The sequence below is a fragment of the Haliotis asinina genome, chromosome 11 (genome assembly GCF_037392515.1).
Source record: "Haliotis asinina isolate JCU_RB_2024 chromosome 11, JCU_Hal_asi_v2, whole genome shotgun sequence".
NCBI classification, from domain to species: Eukaryota; Metazoa; Mollusca; class Gastropoda; order Lepetellida; family Haliotidae; genus Haliotis; species Haliotis asinina.
In genome coordinates, this window is record NC_090290.1 from 42,633,049 (window position 1) to 42,651,726 (window position 18,678).

General features: G+C 40.1%; 1 protein-coding gene across 1 annotated transcript; it reads left to right on the top strand.

The window, feature by feature from the left end:
* LOC137255798 (polypeptide N-acetylgalactosaminyltransferase 1-like) lies at positions 1-17,483 on the top strand. The gene is made up of 13 exons (XM_067793339.1): positions 1-194; positions 592-665; positions 3,242-3,584; positions 3,888-4,041; positions 8,344-8,510; positions 8,727-8,891; positions 9,418-9,628; positions 10,635-10,752; positions 11,353-11,556; positions 11,969-12,094; positions 12,670-12,771; positions 13,455-13,577; positions 15,248-17,483. Exons 3-13 carry the CDS (start codon positions 3,287-3,289, stop codon positions 15,398-15,400), a joined length of 1,821 nt encoding a protein of 606 aa, XP_067649440.1. The 5' UTR covers positions 1-194; positions 592-665; positions 3,242-3,286; the 3' UTR covers positions 15,401-17,483.
* Positions 17,484-18,678: the final 1,195 nt, after the last annotated feature.

Sequence of the window (18,678 nt, forward strand, 5' to 3'; positions counted from 1 at the left end):
ATGGCAGCACAGTTGTAGACAATCAGGTTACCGAGTCCCTCTAGTGAATGATGAGGTAACGTTTTGTCAACGGATACATGGCAGGGTGACGCTTACATGGGTAAAACACCCGGTTGTTCGGCTGAGGTTGGAGCGGAAACGTTGACGTCACCGTGACACGACAACGCTGTCTCTGACGGATGGACATGTTTTAGGTATGTCTTCCGAACAACTGATTATCGTTATTCTATTCTAAGTTTTCAACACACCATTTTTTGTTTTTCTCTAAAGAACCACTAGTTCTTTAAAGCAGATGAGTGATTTTTTTTAACTTTCTGTTGTGAGCAAGGCGATGGGGTAGCCTAATGGTTAAATCGTCCCCTCGTCATGCTGAAGACCCGGGTTTGATTCCCTACATGGGCACAATGAGTGAAGCCTATTTCTGGTGACCCCGCCGTGATAATGCTGAAATATTGTTAAAACTCACTCACTCACTCACTCACTCAAACACTGCCCTTTGTGGGCAATATCACAGCTGAATCAAGAGTCACGTAAACGGGTATCGATCAGGGTGACGAGTGATTGATATTCGATTATGTATAATGTTCGCAGACTGACACCGGGCTGGTCACAGCTGCGTATTCAGTCACGGTAACCCTGTCTACTTCGTTAGTTTCGTGATAGTGGTAAGTATATACACCTTCCTACACGTATCACAGCCGTCTGAGAGGCCGCTATATGACACACACGAACACACGAACGCACGAACGCACGCACACGCACTCGTGTAATACATGTGTAATATTCACACAGTTAATGTCAAGCCTACATACCTTATTTCAAAAATACCAGTACTATAATGACAAACACTCACACCTGTAATAAAATACCAACACACCTGGACTACAATTTACTGCCCAATTGCGGTAAGACCTTGGCGTCCTATTAGATGTAGCCTTCAACATCATTATCCCAGTTGCACAGCGAGATGCCCCTCGTGACAGTTGCAACCACCGGGTTTCATGTGTGTTTATTTCGTAAGGAGCCCAAATATGGAGATTCCCTCAGGAGCATATATATGATACTATGATACAGACATTGCGATATAGATATTTGTTGTATACAGAGAGTTTCAAATGATGGCGAACAATGGCAATGTATCAGTAACAGCTTTTACAAAATTAATGCAATAGAAATGTTGAGCTAAGACTACATTTGTCATTTCTTTGGCTGCTGAAAAAGAAATTTACAGACATTTTTTTAATGATTCCTCATGGGAAATATTCCTGGCATCTTTTCGCGAAGTTGGGTATTCCCAGTAATGAAGTGTCTATAATATAATGAGCATTTTAAACAAAAGCGGTTCTCGGATTCAATGGTTGAGACAATACAAAACAAACGTAATGTTTCTGATCTGGTTATGTTCCAATTTATATCCCATCATTTGAAAAACAAAATCAGACGCAATTAGTAGTTTATACTTTAACTGTGAAACTTTCGAGTATATGTGACTAACTAAACTGATTATTAGTAAGAGTTCTGTAGACATTCAAACTCGCTTAAGCCTCTAAATCTGCACCCCATTATTGCTGTTTAATTTTTCAATACACATCGATTTTTCAATACACATCGATATCAATTTTCCTAAAACTGAAAGATAAACAAAAAAAACACTACTTCCTGCTCCTTGTTGTAGCCACTCTTCTATCACTGGATTGTATACTGATAACACTTATTTGCACATGTTGACAAACACATGTTGACAAACACATGTTGACATGTCATGTCATCGTATCCCTAATGCGTTGGTCGATGCTCCTACTGTTGATCATCGGCTTGTGACTGAGTGACATTCACACTCTTCGCTGGCATAGAGATAGATGTACACTCTCATTTCTAAATGTTGTCCTTTTTCCACAATGAAAGTGTTCTTTAACATTCCTTTTGTTATGACTGTACTTTTTTTTCCTTATTTTTTATGCTTTGAATTTTTTTTCTTGGGGGGAGGGGGGTTGTTTTGTTTATTTTGTTTTGTTTTGTTTTGTTTTGTTTTTGTTCTGCTTGTGGCTTTTGTTGGTTTTTGTTTGGTTGGTTGGTTTGGTTTTATTTATATGCTTTTTGTTTTTGTTTTTCTTGAAGACAATGTAATATAATTATCATGCTCTTTAGGAAGTGTTATTGTCGATCACAAACAACAAAACTGCCAACACTGCAAAATATTGAAGATATGCATACATCTGTAAGATCCGAGTTTCTCTTCATCAGCCCATGCTTGTCATAAGAGGCGACTACCGGGATCGGGTGGTCAGACTCGCTGACCTGGTTAATGCACGTCACTTTATCCCCGTTGCACAGAGAGATCCTCATGTTGTCAATCACTGGAATGTATGATCTAGTGTATGCTAATCGCACTGATTAACACATGCTGACACCTGCAAATGTGTAGATAGATGCTCTTACTGTTGACCACTGGATTATTTACAAACTTCAGCCATAGGGTCGGAATGTAGATGGGATAGCCTAGTGGTTAAATCGTTCGCTCGTCACGCGGAGGACACGTTTTCGATTCCCCACATGGGTACAATATGTAGAGCCCATTTTTGGTGTCCCCTGCCGCCGTAACATTACTTCTGAAGCGACGTAAAACTACTCTCACCCCATCATTCGACATAGTATGGTCCACACGTAACTCAGTCCATGTTCTCTATGATATAGAAAAGTACTGAAAGAACGCAATCCCTTATGTATGGGATCCAAGAAACGACATCATAACATTGTCGTGTTTTAGCAATGTTGTACATTTTTGCCTATTCTTGGAAGGCGGATCGATGCTCATGTTGTTGATCACTGGATTGTCTGGTCCAGACTCGATTATTTATAGACCGCCACCATATAGCTGGAATATTGCTGAGTGCGGAGTAAATTTAAACGCACTCACTCACTGTAAGGACGGCGGCGGTGGGTTAGCCCAGTGGTTAAGGCGTTCGCTCGTCACGCCGAACGCCCGGGTTCGATTCCTCACATGGGTACAATATGTGAAACCCATTTCTCGTGTCCCCTGTCTTGATCTAACTGGAATATTGCTGAAAGCGGCGTAAAATCATACTCACCCACTCACTCACCTTTTCAATCTTGTAAGAGAGACAAAGCTACAGTACGAAGATGTCTTTTCTGGGATTCCATACTTATGTGTACTGAGGTGTCCTACTTCGGCGTATGAACGTCCACTGTTCATTCTATATTTCTGTTTTTTAACGAGAAGAATCTGCCATTGTCGCCGTCGGGGAATTCCCGTCCCTTCTTCAAAATGTCACGATTTCGACAAAGACTTAGCGTGTACCTTCTGGCACTAGTGTTTGTGTGGGGAGGAACGTCTTGGTTGTTCCTGATGTGGACCCAACTGGAGAGTGAAGGAATATCCTTGCCAAGAAAGGCACAGCGTCACGCGGGCGACAACATGCTGAAGGAGGAATACAGAATAGCGACAGGAAGGGATGACGTCGACAACGCCACCGTTGTGTTTAGGGGAGACTTGCCTCCTGAACCCATGCCTAACGAACCCGATTTTGATGTTGTGCGACAACTTTTCAACATTACAAATGCCGGTAAGTACCTGTTTGGGAAAATATGTCGTTGTTATGTATAGCTTTCCTCCATTCTCAACACGGCGGAGAAGCCTACTGGTTAAAGCGTTCGCCTTTCACGTGGAAGTCCCGGGTTTGATTCCCCACATGGATACCTTGCGTGGAGCCTATTCTTGTGTCCCCTGCTGTGATACTGATGGAATACAACACACTCTCACTCACTCACTCACTCACTCACTCACTCCGGTTTGACGTAGAGGATCTCGATTTAAATCAAACTGAGGAAGAATGCAAGATTCAAATATTTTAGCATATATTTTGTAGGCGACGGCGGTATAGCGTTCAACCTAGACCCTCAAAAGTTACCCCTGGAAGAGCAAAAGAAATACCAGCTTGCCTTCAGAAAGAACGCCATGAACGAATACGCCAGCAACATCATCGGCGTGAGACGGAGGCTAAGGGATCCGAGGCTGGAAGGGTGAGTTGTACAGGTGCTTGCTTACATAGGCTGTGGATACACCTTTTACACGGGTTAAGTATCCTTGGTACATGCTTATCTGTGGACAAAGGAATGTTTTAATGATTACACAATACACAGAAACACGGGTTGCAGATGGTACGTTCTAAGTATCATTGGTACCAGTGTGCGACCTAGATTCCAAATTGTGCTAGGGGTCGGACTTGCCATGTCTGAAAGTCACCAGCTAAATAATTTACTCTCCCGAAATTTGAATTTAGACACATATTTCATCTTTAAGCTTCTAAAATGATGAACATTTTTATCACTCAATAATCTTGCATCATTTAAAACTGTGTTGCAACTTAACACATGTGATACAGAGAGTGATGCATGTATAAAATGACCCCATGAAAATTCGCTAGCCAGGCGGGCTGGTGACTACGGAGATTTACTGGCCGACTAGACTAGCCAGGAATCAGCGGACCAGTAGCTATCTGTTGACAAAGGCATGTTTAAATGGCTACACTTTTCGCAGATACACAATGTACAGGTGATATGTATTATGCATCTTTTGTACAATGTAACCAAACATTGGAAATGACAAAGAAATGTATATACGGGTACACAGTTTACAGATGACGCGTATTAGGTATCCTTGGTACATGGCAATCTTAGGACAATGGAATGTTTTTAAGGTTACAAGATGTACAGATCTAAACCGGCACTCACTGGGACTGAAGAATTAATCCGGTTTAGACAATGTGCTGGATTGTAGAGCTGATGATATATGTACAATCCTACGAAAGCCTAATGCTGCCACTTTTGTAGCACAAAATATTTTTTTCAAAGGCAGTTCTCGTTACTTCAATTATTTACTCGTTGCTTCGAGTATTTTTTCGTTATTTCAATAATTTTCTCGTAACTTCGAGTATTTTCTCGTTATTTCAAATATTTTTTCATTGCTTCGATTAATTTTTCGTTACTTCGAGAATTTTCCGTCAAAAACTTGAAATTTCGAATATTTTCTCGTTGCTTCAAGTTTCTTTCAAAAACTTGAAATTTCGAATATTTACTCGTTGCTTCAAGTTTCTTTCAAAAACTTGAAATTTCGAATATTTACTCGTTGCTTCAAGTGTCTTTCAAAAACTTGAAATTTCGAATATTTTCTCGTTGCTTCGATTTTATTTTTCTTAATTTCTAAGTTTGATGAAGCTAGCATGTATATTTTAGGAGATCTGCCCCGATCAAGATGACATCCTCATAGTCACACACACCCTACAAGCTACACCCTACACCCTACACCCTACACCCTACACCACCCGAGTTTCAGTGGTCATAAAACAAACTTTCAGTTCAACAGGGAGGATGCGCACCCTTTCAACCGCGGTATCTTCCGATAAAGCAGACCTCACAAAAGACAGACCGTTTAAAACAACACACTTTAGGGTTGTTTGCATAAGGCTTAATTTAGCTGATAATAATAACATGTGCCCAGATATGGAAACTATACTTTGTTTTAATTCATGTAATGAATTATGATTTTTATATTAAGACTTTTTATATTAAAAGTACTTGAGAACATTCTCAGCTTCTCAAGCAACTCAGTTCTCGACTACTTTTCACTCTAATTACAAGTAAACTAAGAAAGATGGAAATGTGTTGTTACTATACTCTGTAGTGACTGATAGAAGAACAAACAGAATTTTCATTCTTTTCTCAAAAACACAAAAAGTGAAACATAGAACATGCCTGTATTTGTGAATATAATTAATCTATTTACATGATATCATTTGAAAAGGCACAGTATGTAATATATTTGGATAATTTGAGAGTGAGTGGTTGATAATCACATTTCATGAGAAAAATACATGTGCAGGTAGAGGGATTCACACAGAAATATTTTGTTGAAAATGATATTCGTTGTTGTTCGACAAGTGGTGGGCATACTAGTAAAACATGGAATTCGTCACATATGGCTTGTTTACAAAGATTACAAAGTCGGCTTTCTTTCAAACCATTCAGACAGCGCCCTGTTTCCACTGGTAACCTATGATTTGTTGTCTTAAATTTTCTCAGTGAAATTCTACTTTGTAAGGTTAATTTAAGATAAGGTTATGGAATAAGTTCAATTTCATACATTGTGAAATGAAATCCTTTTGATGATTGAGTATTGCTTGAATTCCAAGATTGCACAGACTGTATACCATGTACTGACTCCAAGTGAACTCATTAATGGAATAGGGGTGGAGATCATGGCTGAGCTAACTAGTGTACTCACTGAATTTGTCTTACAGGAGGTCTGTCATTTTGGAGTGAACCGCAAATAAGACTTAACTGTGAAATGATACCATATATTCGATAACTTTGAGGATTTGACTGAAGTCAATTTGCTCAAAAAGCATACCATTTTGGTATGAATATCAGTACGAATTGGTTTGCTTCCAGTCTCCACATACAACATGTGGCGAAGCAGTTTTCTTGAAAATATTAAATGAACAATTTCAATAACACTTAAAGTTTCATATGGCCAGAGGTCGTATAACCATTTCTAAACCCAATGTTGTCTTTTTTATCAGGACACATACCACAATTTTCAACGACACAGCTTAATTAAGCCTTGTGCAACCAACCATAAAATGTGTTGTTTTAAGTGGTCTGTCTTTTGGGGGGGTCGATACCGTCCCAAGCATATTTCCTAAACTATTCATGATAACTTCATCAGACTAGGAACACGTATCAAGCATGGTAGATAGGTTTGCCATTTGGGGTTTAAACCCAGGTATGAACCTTTTGCGGTTTCCTCCCAAATGTGACTTAGGCTGTGGATATCAGGGTGTCATGTTGTTCGGAGAAGATTTCCTTAAACTATACATGCTAGCTCCATGTAATTTGGCACACGTACCAAGCACGATCCATAGATGTGCCATTTGATGGTTATACTCAGATATGAATTTTATTTTTTTTGCTGTATCCATGAACATGTGACTTAGGCTGTAACTATGAGGATGTCATCTTGCTCGGAGCAGATCTCCTAAAATATATATGCTACCTCCATCAAACTTAGAAATTAAGATAAAGGAATCGAAGCAACGAGAAAATATTCGAAATTTCAAGTTTTTGAAAGAAACTTGAAGCAACGAGAAAATATTCGAAATTTCAAGTTTTTGAAAGAAACTTGAAGCAACGAGAAAATATTCGAAATTTCAAGTTTTTGAAATAAACTTGAAGCAACGAGAAAATATTCGAAATTTCAAGTTTTTGAAAGAAACTTGAAGTAACGAGAAAATACTCGAAATTTCAAGTTTTTGAAATAAACTTGAAGCAACGAGAAAATATTCGAAATTTCAAATTTTTGACTGAAACTTGAAGCAACGAGAAAACGTTCGAAATTTCAAGTTTTTGAAAGAAACTTGAAGTAACGAGAAAATTCTCGAAATTTCAAGTTTTTGAAAGAAACTTGAAGCAACGAGAAAATATTCGAAATTTCAAGTTTTTGAAAGAAACTTGAAGCAACGAGTAAATATTCGAAATTTCAAGTTTTTGAAAGAAACTTGAAGTAACGAGAAAATTCTCGAAGTAACGAGAAATTAATCGAAGCAACGAAAAAATATTTGAAATAACGAGAAAATACTCGAAGTTACGAGAACATCATTGAAATAACGAGAAAATACTCGAAGCAACGAGTAAATAATTGAAGTAACGAGAATTGTCTTTGGAAAAAAATATCTTATGCTACAAAAGTGGCAGCATTAGGCTTTCGTACAATCCACGGATGGGATTGAGATTTTATGCCGGATTGGACAGATGCTGGTTTGGGCAGCTTCCACTTTAGTGATATTTAGCCATGATAACCTGCGGACAAGTAAATACTTCAGTGGAAACGTGATTTACATGCAATTCAATTAATTATAAACAAATACGTGTACAGCGTTGACTCGGCATCTTCATGATCTTGCATGCGTTCTCCTACAACAGAAGGCAGAAGGCGCATGTTGACTTGATTTGTTGATGGAAGTGTTCTGGAGTGTCGTGAGTCCATGTTTGTGTCTGTCTATCCACCCGTCATTGCGTCTTTGTGTATGTGTTTGTGTGTGACTTCTTAATTGTCCGAACAATATGTCTTCCCCAGCATCCAATATCTATCAATCAGAACTCTGTTGTACATACAGTGAAACCTGTCCCAACCAGCAGCCCACGGGACCGAAATAATGCCGGTTTAGACAAGATGCCGGATTAGACAGTGACGATCATTTTTCAACATGGCGGCCATGTATATGTGTTCTGTCACCCATGCAGTTTATTTCTTTTCCCACAATGCAGCTGTGCCGAGCGTTATTCCTCCGCCGGCCTCCCCCAGACAAGCATCATCATCTGTTTCGTCAACGAGGCGTGGTCAACGTTGCTAAGGCTCGTTCACAGTATCCATGACAACACCCCGCCCCACCTAGTGAAGGAGGTGATCCTCGTCGACGACGGTTCCTCATGGGGTGGGTATGATTAAGTCTATGGCAGACAAGACTGGCCATGTATTTTAGTATGTACGGTGTCTGAGATAGAGAGGTTTAGGCCTTTGGCAATAGTGAAGCAATTTTGACATTTTATTGGGGTGTCACCAGAATGTGTTTCCGCAAGTGGTAGCTGTGTGGGGAATTTGATCTTAATCTTCGGATTTAGGAGCGCAGGCTTTACCCACCCTTTTCCAGATTTTCTGGGGAAGCCTCTAGATGCCTACATGACTCGGTTCCCTAAGGTGCAGATAGTCCGAGCCAGGAGGGGTCTGGGGCTGATGGTGGCGAGGACACTGGGCTACAACTACACCACGGCGCCCGTCATAACGTTCCTGGACTCACACTGTGAATGTTTCCCAGGTAATCTAGATGGCGACTCAGGTTTGTCTATATCATGAGATACTGGCACTGGAACCAATAACAACCACGTTTATGTACACCGGCATGGATACCAGTTAATAAACACTGTATATGAGTGTGACCGTTTACACCAATGTATGTCAGTTTACATCAGTATGACATAATATGTGTCTGTTTTCATCAATATGTGTCTGTTTACACGAATGTTTCAGTTTACAGAACGTGTATCAGTCTACATCAATATGTGTGAGTTTACATCTATGTGTGTCAGTTTACATCAATGTGTGTCGTTTACGTCAATGTGTGTCAGTTTAATTCTATGATAGTTTACATCAATGTATATCATTTTACATCAATATGTGTAAGTGTACATCGATGTATTTAAGTTTACATCAGTGTGTGTCAGTTTTCATCAATACTTGCCAGTTTACACCAATGTGTTACAGTTAACATCAAAGTATGTCAGTTTACATCATCGAAGGAAAATGCTATACTGCATGTACATGCGTTATCACTATAACGTCAGGATGGCTTGAACCCCTGCTGACCCCCCTGGCCACGGACCCCAAGGTGGTGACCACGCCCTGTATAGACGGTATCGACAAAAATCACTTCGGCATCGGTGTTGGGCCCGATGTGATGGTGGGGGTGGTGGAGTTCCCAACGCTGCAGTTCGGTTGGCGAATTGAGCCCCCGAGAGAGAAGAAAAGGAGAAATAGCAAACTGGAGCATGTCAGGTGATATGTTTATTTTTGTCATGTAGAGAGTATCGATTTTGTCTGACGCAATATTCTGAATCCGTTCAGGCGTTTAGTTCTTGGTGATATATGGGATTCGGGTGATTCTAGGACCAAAGGCGCCAACTGATGTAAGAAGTTGAGCGTCATGGTAGTTTGAATCATGGGTTCGAATCCCGCACCAACTCACCATACACCTTGGCTTTCAATGCAAAGTTCCTCCAAAGACGAAGGGTTTAAGATCTGTGTCAGTTTGTACTCTCAGAAACACCTGGGTGATAAATGATATATTGTAATAGTGGCACTGGACGCTCGTCATGACGCACGAAAAAAGAAACAAATCAATTGTGCATTTCTTTTTCATCTCGTATGGACCAAACTACAAGTGATCAAATACGAGTTGAAGGTGTTCATCCTCTTAGGCTCTTTGAACGTTGTACATTTCAGTCCCAGTGCAGTTCTATTATATTTTATTCCGAAAGGCAAAAGAAACGTCGCTGGAGATTGTGTAGCTTGTTGTCGTTGATCTCTCCGTAACCAGGCCATAGTTCCTATGTTCAGAAAACAAGTAAACGATTGTCATTCGAGCTGGCAAGACTTGTATGCCTGAATTCCATCTCGATTTCGTTGATACGTTTGTGCGAACTCTTCCCTTTTCACAAACAAAAACGTTTGTATTGTCAGTCTAAAATCAACAAGCTATATAGACACGATTCATGTTTTTCTCAAACGTGACTTCCGGTGCATATTTATACAAGAAAATTGATCTAAAAATAATTATTCCATTTATACTTAAATATCATGTTCAGTGTTACGTTTCGGTATAGATGGGTACCATGATATATCATAATCAGGTTGATATTGGCGCTCGCAACCACCGAGTGTCTTCATTAATTTTCACTGTCTCATTCATATAATTTTCACAGCAAAAGTTCCCATCGCTCAAGATCGTGTAATCCTTTCCACGGACGTTCTATATCTATGTTTCTATTCTTAAACATCCCAGAAGCCCAGCAATGGCGGGAGGCCTTTTCTCCATCACCCGTGAGTTTTTCGATCTTCTTGGCGGTTTTGACCCTGGAATGAAAATATGGGGAGGGGAGAATATCGAGATGTCGTTCAAGGTCAGTCCATAATGTTCACGATCTTAAGCCTTTGCTGAACCTTTCATATTTTCATTCAAAGTACTTTATGTGCTATGTGTAAAGACTTTCAAGAAAATCATTTTACATTTAGCTTATTCAATTGCTTTTAGAGTCCTTTGTCGACAGATTCTGTGTATAAAAAAGTGTTTGTTATTGTTCGGTCGGTAAATAACAGCCATATTGCCTAGATGATAACATTAACTCTCTCCCTCGACGTACCCTGAACTATTAATCCATTCAACTTTCTTATCTCTCGTGAATATTTCGAGTTTCTCTGAACATGACGAACAGTCTTGGGAATTGCTCCCGTTCCATGGCTAATGCGTGTCAAAGGGAAAATTCTACAATCCAATATGGAGTAGAAAATCCAACGAGACTAACCTCAGGATTTCAGCAGATTATCCAATGATTGTCCATTTCCCTCGTCAGATATGTTGCGAAATGTGTCCCATAATCAACCTCACTCAGTCACTCCTAGTCCCTCATCCTATGTGATACATGTTACAATAACGTCATAATCACTTCAGACCTCTTGTTGTTGTTTACCATGACGAAGCTATCATTATGATGTTCCACCAGATCTGGATGTGCGGTGGGCGGATTGAGACGCCCATCTGTTCGCGTGTCGGTCACGTGTTCCACAGCCACAACAGCTACCAGGGGCTACGTTCGGGGACCTTCGCGGCCGGTGACGCCAACAACGCACGCGTTGCGGAAGTTTGGATGGATGATTACAAGAAGTACTTCAACCACTTCTCGAGCAAAGTTCGAGAAACACGCTATGTATGTACAAAGAAACTTACAGTACTCCTTCAACGCAAATCAGCAGATCAGAATCACCTGACATCTGTCATTGGATGATTTTTTTAAGGATTCTGTTTTTTTCAAACATGCGTTCATCCAGTAATTAAAACTGGCCATACTTTTCGATATTTCTACCTGTCTTTTTCATCTGATGGCTTGTGTACAATATGACGACAGGTATTTTCAAGTAGGTGACATTTGGTGCCGACCTGTGTTTCGCCTGAACATGTTCATGTGTTCGGAAAGAGGGGTGATGTTTTTTGTGTGTTCTTTATATTTCTGCTTTAATGGTGGTTCGAAAGGTGGTTTAGTAATATACTCTTTAAATATAACGTTACATGTTAGCCGAAACAGGTTTGGCTGTCTTCACGTTCTAATTACTGCTTCACAGATACCAGGGGATGTCTCCGAACGTCAAAAGCTGAGGGAGAGAATTGGATGTAAGGCCTTCTCCTGGTACATCGAAAATGTGTACCCGGAAGTCGCCTTGCCAGGGGACGGTATATATTCAGGGGAGGTAAGTCACTGGGACGGTATGCATTCAGGGGAGGTAAGTCTGTGGGACGTTATGTTTTCAGGGGAGGTAATTCAGTGGGACAGTATATATTTAGGGGAGGTGTTTCAGTGGGATGGTTTATATATTTGGGGGAGGTAAGTCAGTGCACGATGACGGCCTGAAGCGATATTTTTATAGTGTATAGCTCACACATGCATTTGTCTCCATGTTTCAAATATCTAAAATCACAATGTTGAGTGTGTTTCCTCGAAAAATATATTCTTTTCTCATTACATTTTACACAGCTACTGAACATTTCCATTTCTAAAAATCAGCTGGTGTTTTAAATGATTCACAATTAGGCCTTCGTAAATGTCGCCAATGCCTTTCAAATTTTGATCATATTGGGGATACTAAATGTATAATGTAAGGTGCAGCATTGTGTTTGACCTCAGTAGAAGAATTTCTACCTTTTATTTAGCCAGTGTTTGATATTTATCCTGTATTTGAGAGAATACCAATTTTTATGAGCAGTCAGAAGGTACACACTCATAACTCTTTTAAACCTAATCAGTAGTTTCGGTATTTTTTCTCAGATACGCAACGAGGCCTTTCCCAAACTCTGTCTTGACATGATGACTTCCAAAGAAGGAGGCCACCCCACTATGTTTGGCTGCCACGGACAAGGCGGTGCTCAGGTGAGCGAAATGATGTTTTGGGTGTCGGAGCTGTAATATATATTTAGTAATGTAAATCGGTGTTTTTTGCCCAGGAGACTGTTGTAATTATATCATAACTTGGCGACTCACTTCTAAGTCAGAGCCGTATAACATAACATAAAGTACCAGTTCCATATGCTTGCAGTGAAAGAATCAGAATATCAATTCCTAACGATGTCATGTGATGAACGTTCACCTGCTACTCCCTGGGTCTCCCCATTGTGCTATCAAAGTTGTTCTTCCACGATCCGTCATGTTTTAACACCTATCGGGCTTATAAGCCATAAATAAAGCGCCGGCTAAGGGTATCGGCAAATGAACCAGTAACCAATGAAAAGGCGTCGTCACACTTTAGTGCACACTCACCAGCTCTGACTCAGCTCGGTATCGCCTGTAGAGCCCTTAAACCCCGACAGGTCTTGCCGCACAATCGCCCCTGCTTCGTTTCGAGGGAGGTAAACCCCAGTACAAATTATTGCACTTTTGATTTGCAATTATACGCTTATACGTTTGTTCATTTGTGTTTTCCTAATCAGAAATGCTATTCATATATCATGAATAAGTGACAACTGTATTTTAATTATGATTGATTTTTTGGTTGCATGTGATCTTTAAAACCACGATGCTTGGACACATTTACACTCAAGTCTTGGCTATTCCAGTTATTCGACATGACAGATCTTGGAGAAATCGTGTCGTTGAACCGCTGTCTGGCCCGTGTACACGGCGGTGTGTTTAACCAGAAGAGCAACTGGGGTTCTGGACAACACGTCTGGGATTTCAAGGTAGATGACAGTAGCTAGCTCACGATTTGTGGGTGCTAATTTGTACACCGATTTATGTAATCGAGAACTGCAATTCCAAAACATGTATAGATGACACATATTGTAAATGGAACTTACAGTCTCAGTGAAGTGCAAGTCCTAGTATACTAAACAGCAAAAGAAACGCAACTGTGGTTGGGGCGGGGCGGGGCGGGGTGGGTAGTTCAAGTTTTTAGATAAGGATAAATAGATAAATATGAATGCTTACTCTTGTTACTTTTATACGATTTCGGGTTTTTGCATTTCATTTGCTGTTCAGTACAAATTTGGTGTGTGTGTGTGGTGGGGGGTGGGGAGTCAATGGGTGTGGTGTGTGGGCGTGGGTGATCCAAACCATTTCTTAGTATCCAGGGTGGTGTCGTGGGGTAACGTAATGGTTTCAACGTCCGGGCACCGCGCTAAATGCGTCGAGCCGATTACACTGAAGTCTTTCCTTTTAATGTGCATGCCTACCCGTTGTTTAAAATCCACGGGCATGAGCTGTATTTCATTAATCCTGGGAAGGCTCATACAACTCTACAACATTTAGACAAAATAAGAACAGTTCCTAAGTCTCCTTAGAATAATTACTCAAATCACTGAAATACATGTACTCTGGAGACAAAAGACACATTTCTGGACAGTTTGTCAGAATGTTATCTTCATTTAGTGTCTAGTGGTTTTTGAACCCAAACGACTCACTCACTCAATCGATCAAACACTCCCTCACTCACTTTATGTGTTTCCGACGTTGTTGAAATACAGTGTCATTACCATATCCTCGATGTCTCCGGGATATATATATGCAGTTCCGATAAGTCTCCACTATACCCCGGATGCATCTGTGACTCGGGTCGATAATTTCATTACTTTCCGTATTCTCTATGTAGCCAGTCAGGTAAGCAGCCGTTACAACCGAGCTTGCCAGTGTCAACAAAAATGGCGGTCGCAGCTGCGAAAGTTTGTTCGAAGTTCGACTCAGATTTGTGGGGAAATCATACAGAGAAATTGACAGGCCGATAACTTTCAAAAATACATGCCAGATCTCTTTCTGCGTCTTTCAGAGAACCTCTGCATGGTTTGTGTAGCCAAGTTTAAATCAGTTGAACAATATAAGAAGCGAAAGTGAGTTGTGACTGGTGCTCTCAACTTCCCAGCGTAGACACCCGTTTGGATAAATAACCAGCCAAGGGAGGTAATAAGATTATCGGGCTGAGTCATAGGCGCATCAAGGGTATAGTGGAGAGTTATCGGAAACTTATCTCCTAGGGGTATCGAGGATATGCTATTACTTGCTGTACCAGAATAAGTTATAACAAATAAAATTGTATGGTGAACAGCACCGTATATAGTGATTGATATTTGAGGATCTTTATGGAAACGTTGCTATGTGCTGTGAACATAAGATGCCATCCACAAAGTTGTATATTTTAATATTTACTCAGCAACATCCAGGAAATCAACCAAACAGGTGAGCGAGGGAGTATTATGCTGATTTTAGAAATATTTCAGCAATATCACGGGGTCCACACACTGTACCCATGGGGAATCGAACCCGGTCCTTCGACGTTACTAGGAACGCTTCAATCAATAGACTACTCCACAGGTAGACACAATCACTGTCTGACTGACATATTGTTATTATGTTCCAGGACAAGTTAATACAGAGAAACAACAAGTGTTTAACTGTGAACGCGACCCGGCACGTGGTGATGGAGAAGTGCACGGGAAAGACGTCACAGAGGTGGAGCTGGAACTACCACAGACCGCGGAGGAAGAACGTGCTGAGGATTGACGAAATATGAAACGTCTTGTGTCGGTTCTTTGTTGTGTTTACGTCACATTACAGAGTAATCTCCCTTTGGTGTGTAGGATCCGATGATGGAATATGAGACATGCCAAGACCGCCCTGTTCACAAGGGACCTGAACATACAAATTATAAGACAGATACACAGACAGACAGACTGAGAGTGGTTTACAGAATTCATTACTGGAACACGGAAGTTTCATCCTGGGACTCAACATATGGCATGCGGTTAAGACAACCTGACTTATATGATTGTGTCGAGAGGTGTGAAATAGGGTTTAACGTCATACGTCCGAATATTTCGCTTAAGTGGCGACGCACATGCGTGTGCATTTAAATTTGTGGCTTCTTGTTGCCACAGTTTTGTAGTCATTGTGCTAGATCACTGAGACACATTATACTGAGACGGCCAGTCCGTGTTGCTCCCATTAAGGGTGAGCGCCAGACAGGGACCAACAATGCCATATTTAACGTCTTTTGGCATGACGCGGTCAGGGATCGAACCAGGCACACCCCGGCCGAACGCTCTAACCACTAGACCACAAAAGCGGTAGCAATGCCATTTGTGAAGAGTGTCACGAAAGACAGTAGGGCCTAGCGAGGTGGTGTGACAAGACATCACTGACACATTTCACTCTACAAATGTGTGTGCGTGCACGTGCCTGCGGGCGCACCTGCTTGTGTGCGTCTAGAACATTCCACTCAGCAGTATTTCACCTACATGACCTACCAGACAATCATGTGAATGATTGAGAGTTAGCTTTTACGCCTCACTCAGCAATATCCAAGCTATATGGCGGCGCTCTGTAAATAATCGAGTATGAACCGGATAATCCAGAAATCAACATCATGAGCATCGATCTACACAGTTGGGATTCGACGACATGTGTCAACCAACCAACCAACCAACCAAGTTAGCGAGGCTGACCCCGCAGTCACGTTAGTCGCCTCTTATGACCAGCTTGGGCTACTGGGGACGAATTCTAACACTCCACGGGTATTTTCCTTTGCATATTGCTGATCAAAATGGTTCTTTGACTGAACTATCACTGGGTATATTTTCGACATTATGTGGTAGGTTTTAGAACTTGTTCAAAGACATCTACAAACGTGGTCTTTTTAGAACACTATAGGCAAAACACCTCGACTCACCTGGCATGAAAAACCTGCTGCCTAAAGACACAAGGCGTCATTTAAAAGATATTTTTTTTTCATATGTGTTCTTGATTAAAGACAGACAGTTTATTGAGGATTTTAGGCCAAACGATCCATAGTACAGCTACGTTTTTTTCAAAACTTACATACTTATCACGTTTACATCTATATATTAACACATTTTCAAGAAAACGAGCAACACAGATAATAAGATCTTCATTTTTAGAATTTAAAAAATATCATAAATTGTTTATCCCTATTCCGTGTACATAAGTTTTTCAAGATATTTATTTCGCAGGTCTCGATAGTGCTTGCACACAAATAATACATTATATTCATCTTCGACCTGGCTGCTAATAAAATGTACACATAAAACTTAACTTGAATTGAATTTTTATATTTACGTTCTGATTTTAAATTGAAATCATGCATGGAGATTCTGAATTTACAGAACGTCCTTCTCAAAGGTTTGTCATGTAATTCAGTTAAATATTTTTCTGGTTCTATTGACGATTTTACAAGAGCAAGATGAGAACAGATTTTATCACCGACACCCTCTGGTAACCAAACATAAGAAAACCCACACTTTCAAAGAATGTTTCTAATATCAGACACCCAGCTGTTCTTATCTTTGTCATCTAATTGTTTTTACATAAGACAACATTGATATGGGTGTATCTGTAAGCATCCATACGTCGTTACTTAATCCAATAGCTGACTGCACTTAATTGTGTTGACGCAAAAATTGAATATCGCCAATTGTATCGCCAAGAATCGCTCTGTCGGAAGCACATTTAACAACACCTAACTACTTTTTCGAATGTAAAATTTGTATTTTTTTATTGAGTCATGGCATTTTACACCCACAATTTCAGAAGCATATAATAGAATGGGTTATTGATTATTAAAGTATGTTATTGACTAACATCTTATGTGTCCTTCTTTCATAAAGTTTATGATGAGATATGTGAAAGAAATATGATACCCACAGAAAAGCTTAAATCAGTCATAGTATTAAATGACTCATAAATATACGTGGCATGACCACCCGAATATCGAGAGGATATTTGGATGTCAGAATTAAATGAAAGATATTCACTAATATTTTTAAAACGTTATTGATGACTCTAATCTATCAATAAATGTAAAAACCAACTGCCATTTGCACGCATTACCAGCGTTCGAAATAACCACTAGCCCGGTAGCCCAATGCTAGGCAAAACTTCCCCGGGCTAGAAACAATAGAATCACGGTAGCCCGGTTTGCTAGTGTAGACTTTCACTCCGTGAAAAATTCTCAATTGCAAATGGTCTCGTTTCCACCCAGATTGACTGACAGAGTGCTTAGCTAGACTGCCACTGTTTGAATAGTTATAAACCTGAAACTTGAGCTGAATCATCATGTCCTGACACTATGCAGTAATGTTTAACTATGAATTTTATGAAAGAAATAGTAAGTAACTACTCTGAGTGTTTTGTATCTTTATTTAGTTTGGCTAGTAAATTTTTAGTAACTTTTAAAACTTCTTAGCCCGGTTTACAAGTGATCATGAAAAATTATTTCATACGCATTACCTCCCCTTACGCTGAGAAAAGTGAATTAAGCTTTGTCTATGATTTCCTCTAACGTAGTGTCTCTGTGTTACCTCCCTTGATTGCATTTTTTCTATGAACAAATGGCGAGTCTCTCGGCCAACAGGTTAATTAGCAACAAAAGGGGAAATCTGATGTGTATAGACATATATAAACCAGACATGAGCATCGCAATATAGTACTAATAAAATAGCAATGCTAGCAGTACCTGATCAGCATCTGAATGGAATTTTAGGCCGCTTTTGAAAATTAATATTCCAGTAATATCAATGCGGGGAACACCAAAAACTGAATTCACACCTTGTACCCAAGGCTACCCCACTGCCCCAGATGTGACCTGAGACATAACTGGAAGTGCATCTTCATTGTACAAGTATATGTGTGAAATACTAACTGTCAAAGGTGAGATTCCCTGCCTACGTTTTACGGACAGGATCAAGCATGATTTCATTCTCCAGATTTAATCCATTTGCTTGAAACGTTGTTTATATAAGCATGTTATGTTTGTGTTCATGACAGCATTAAAAT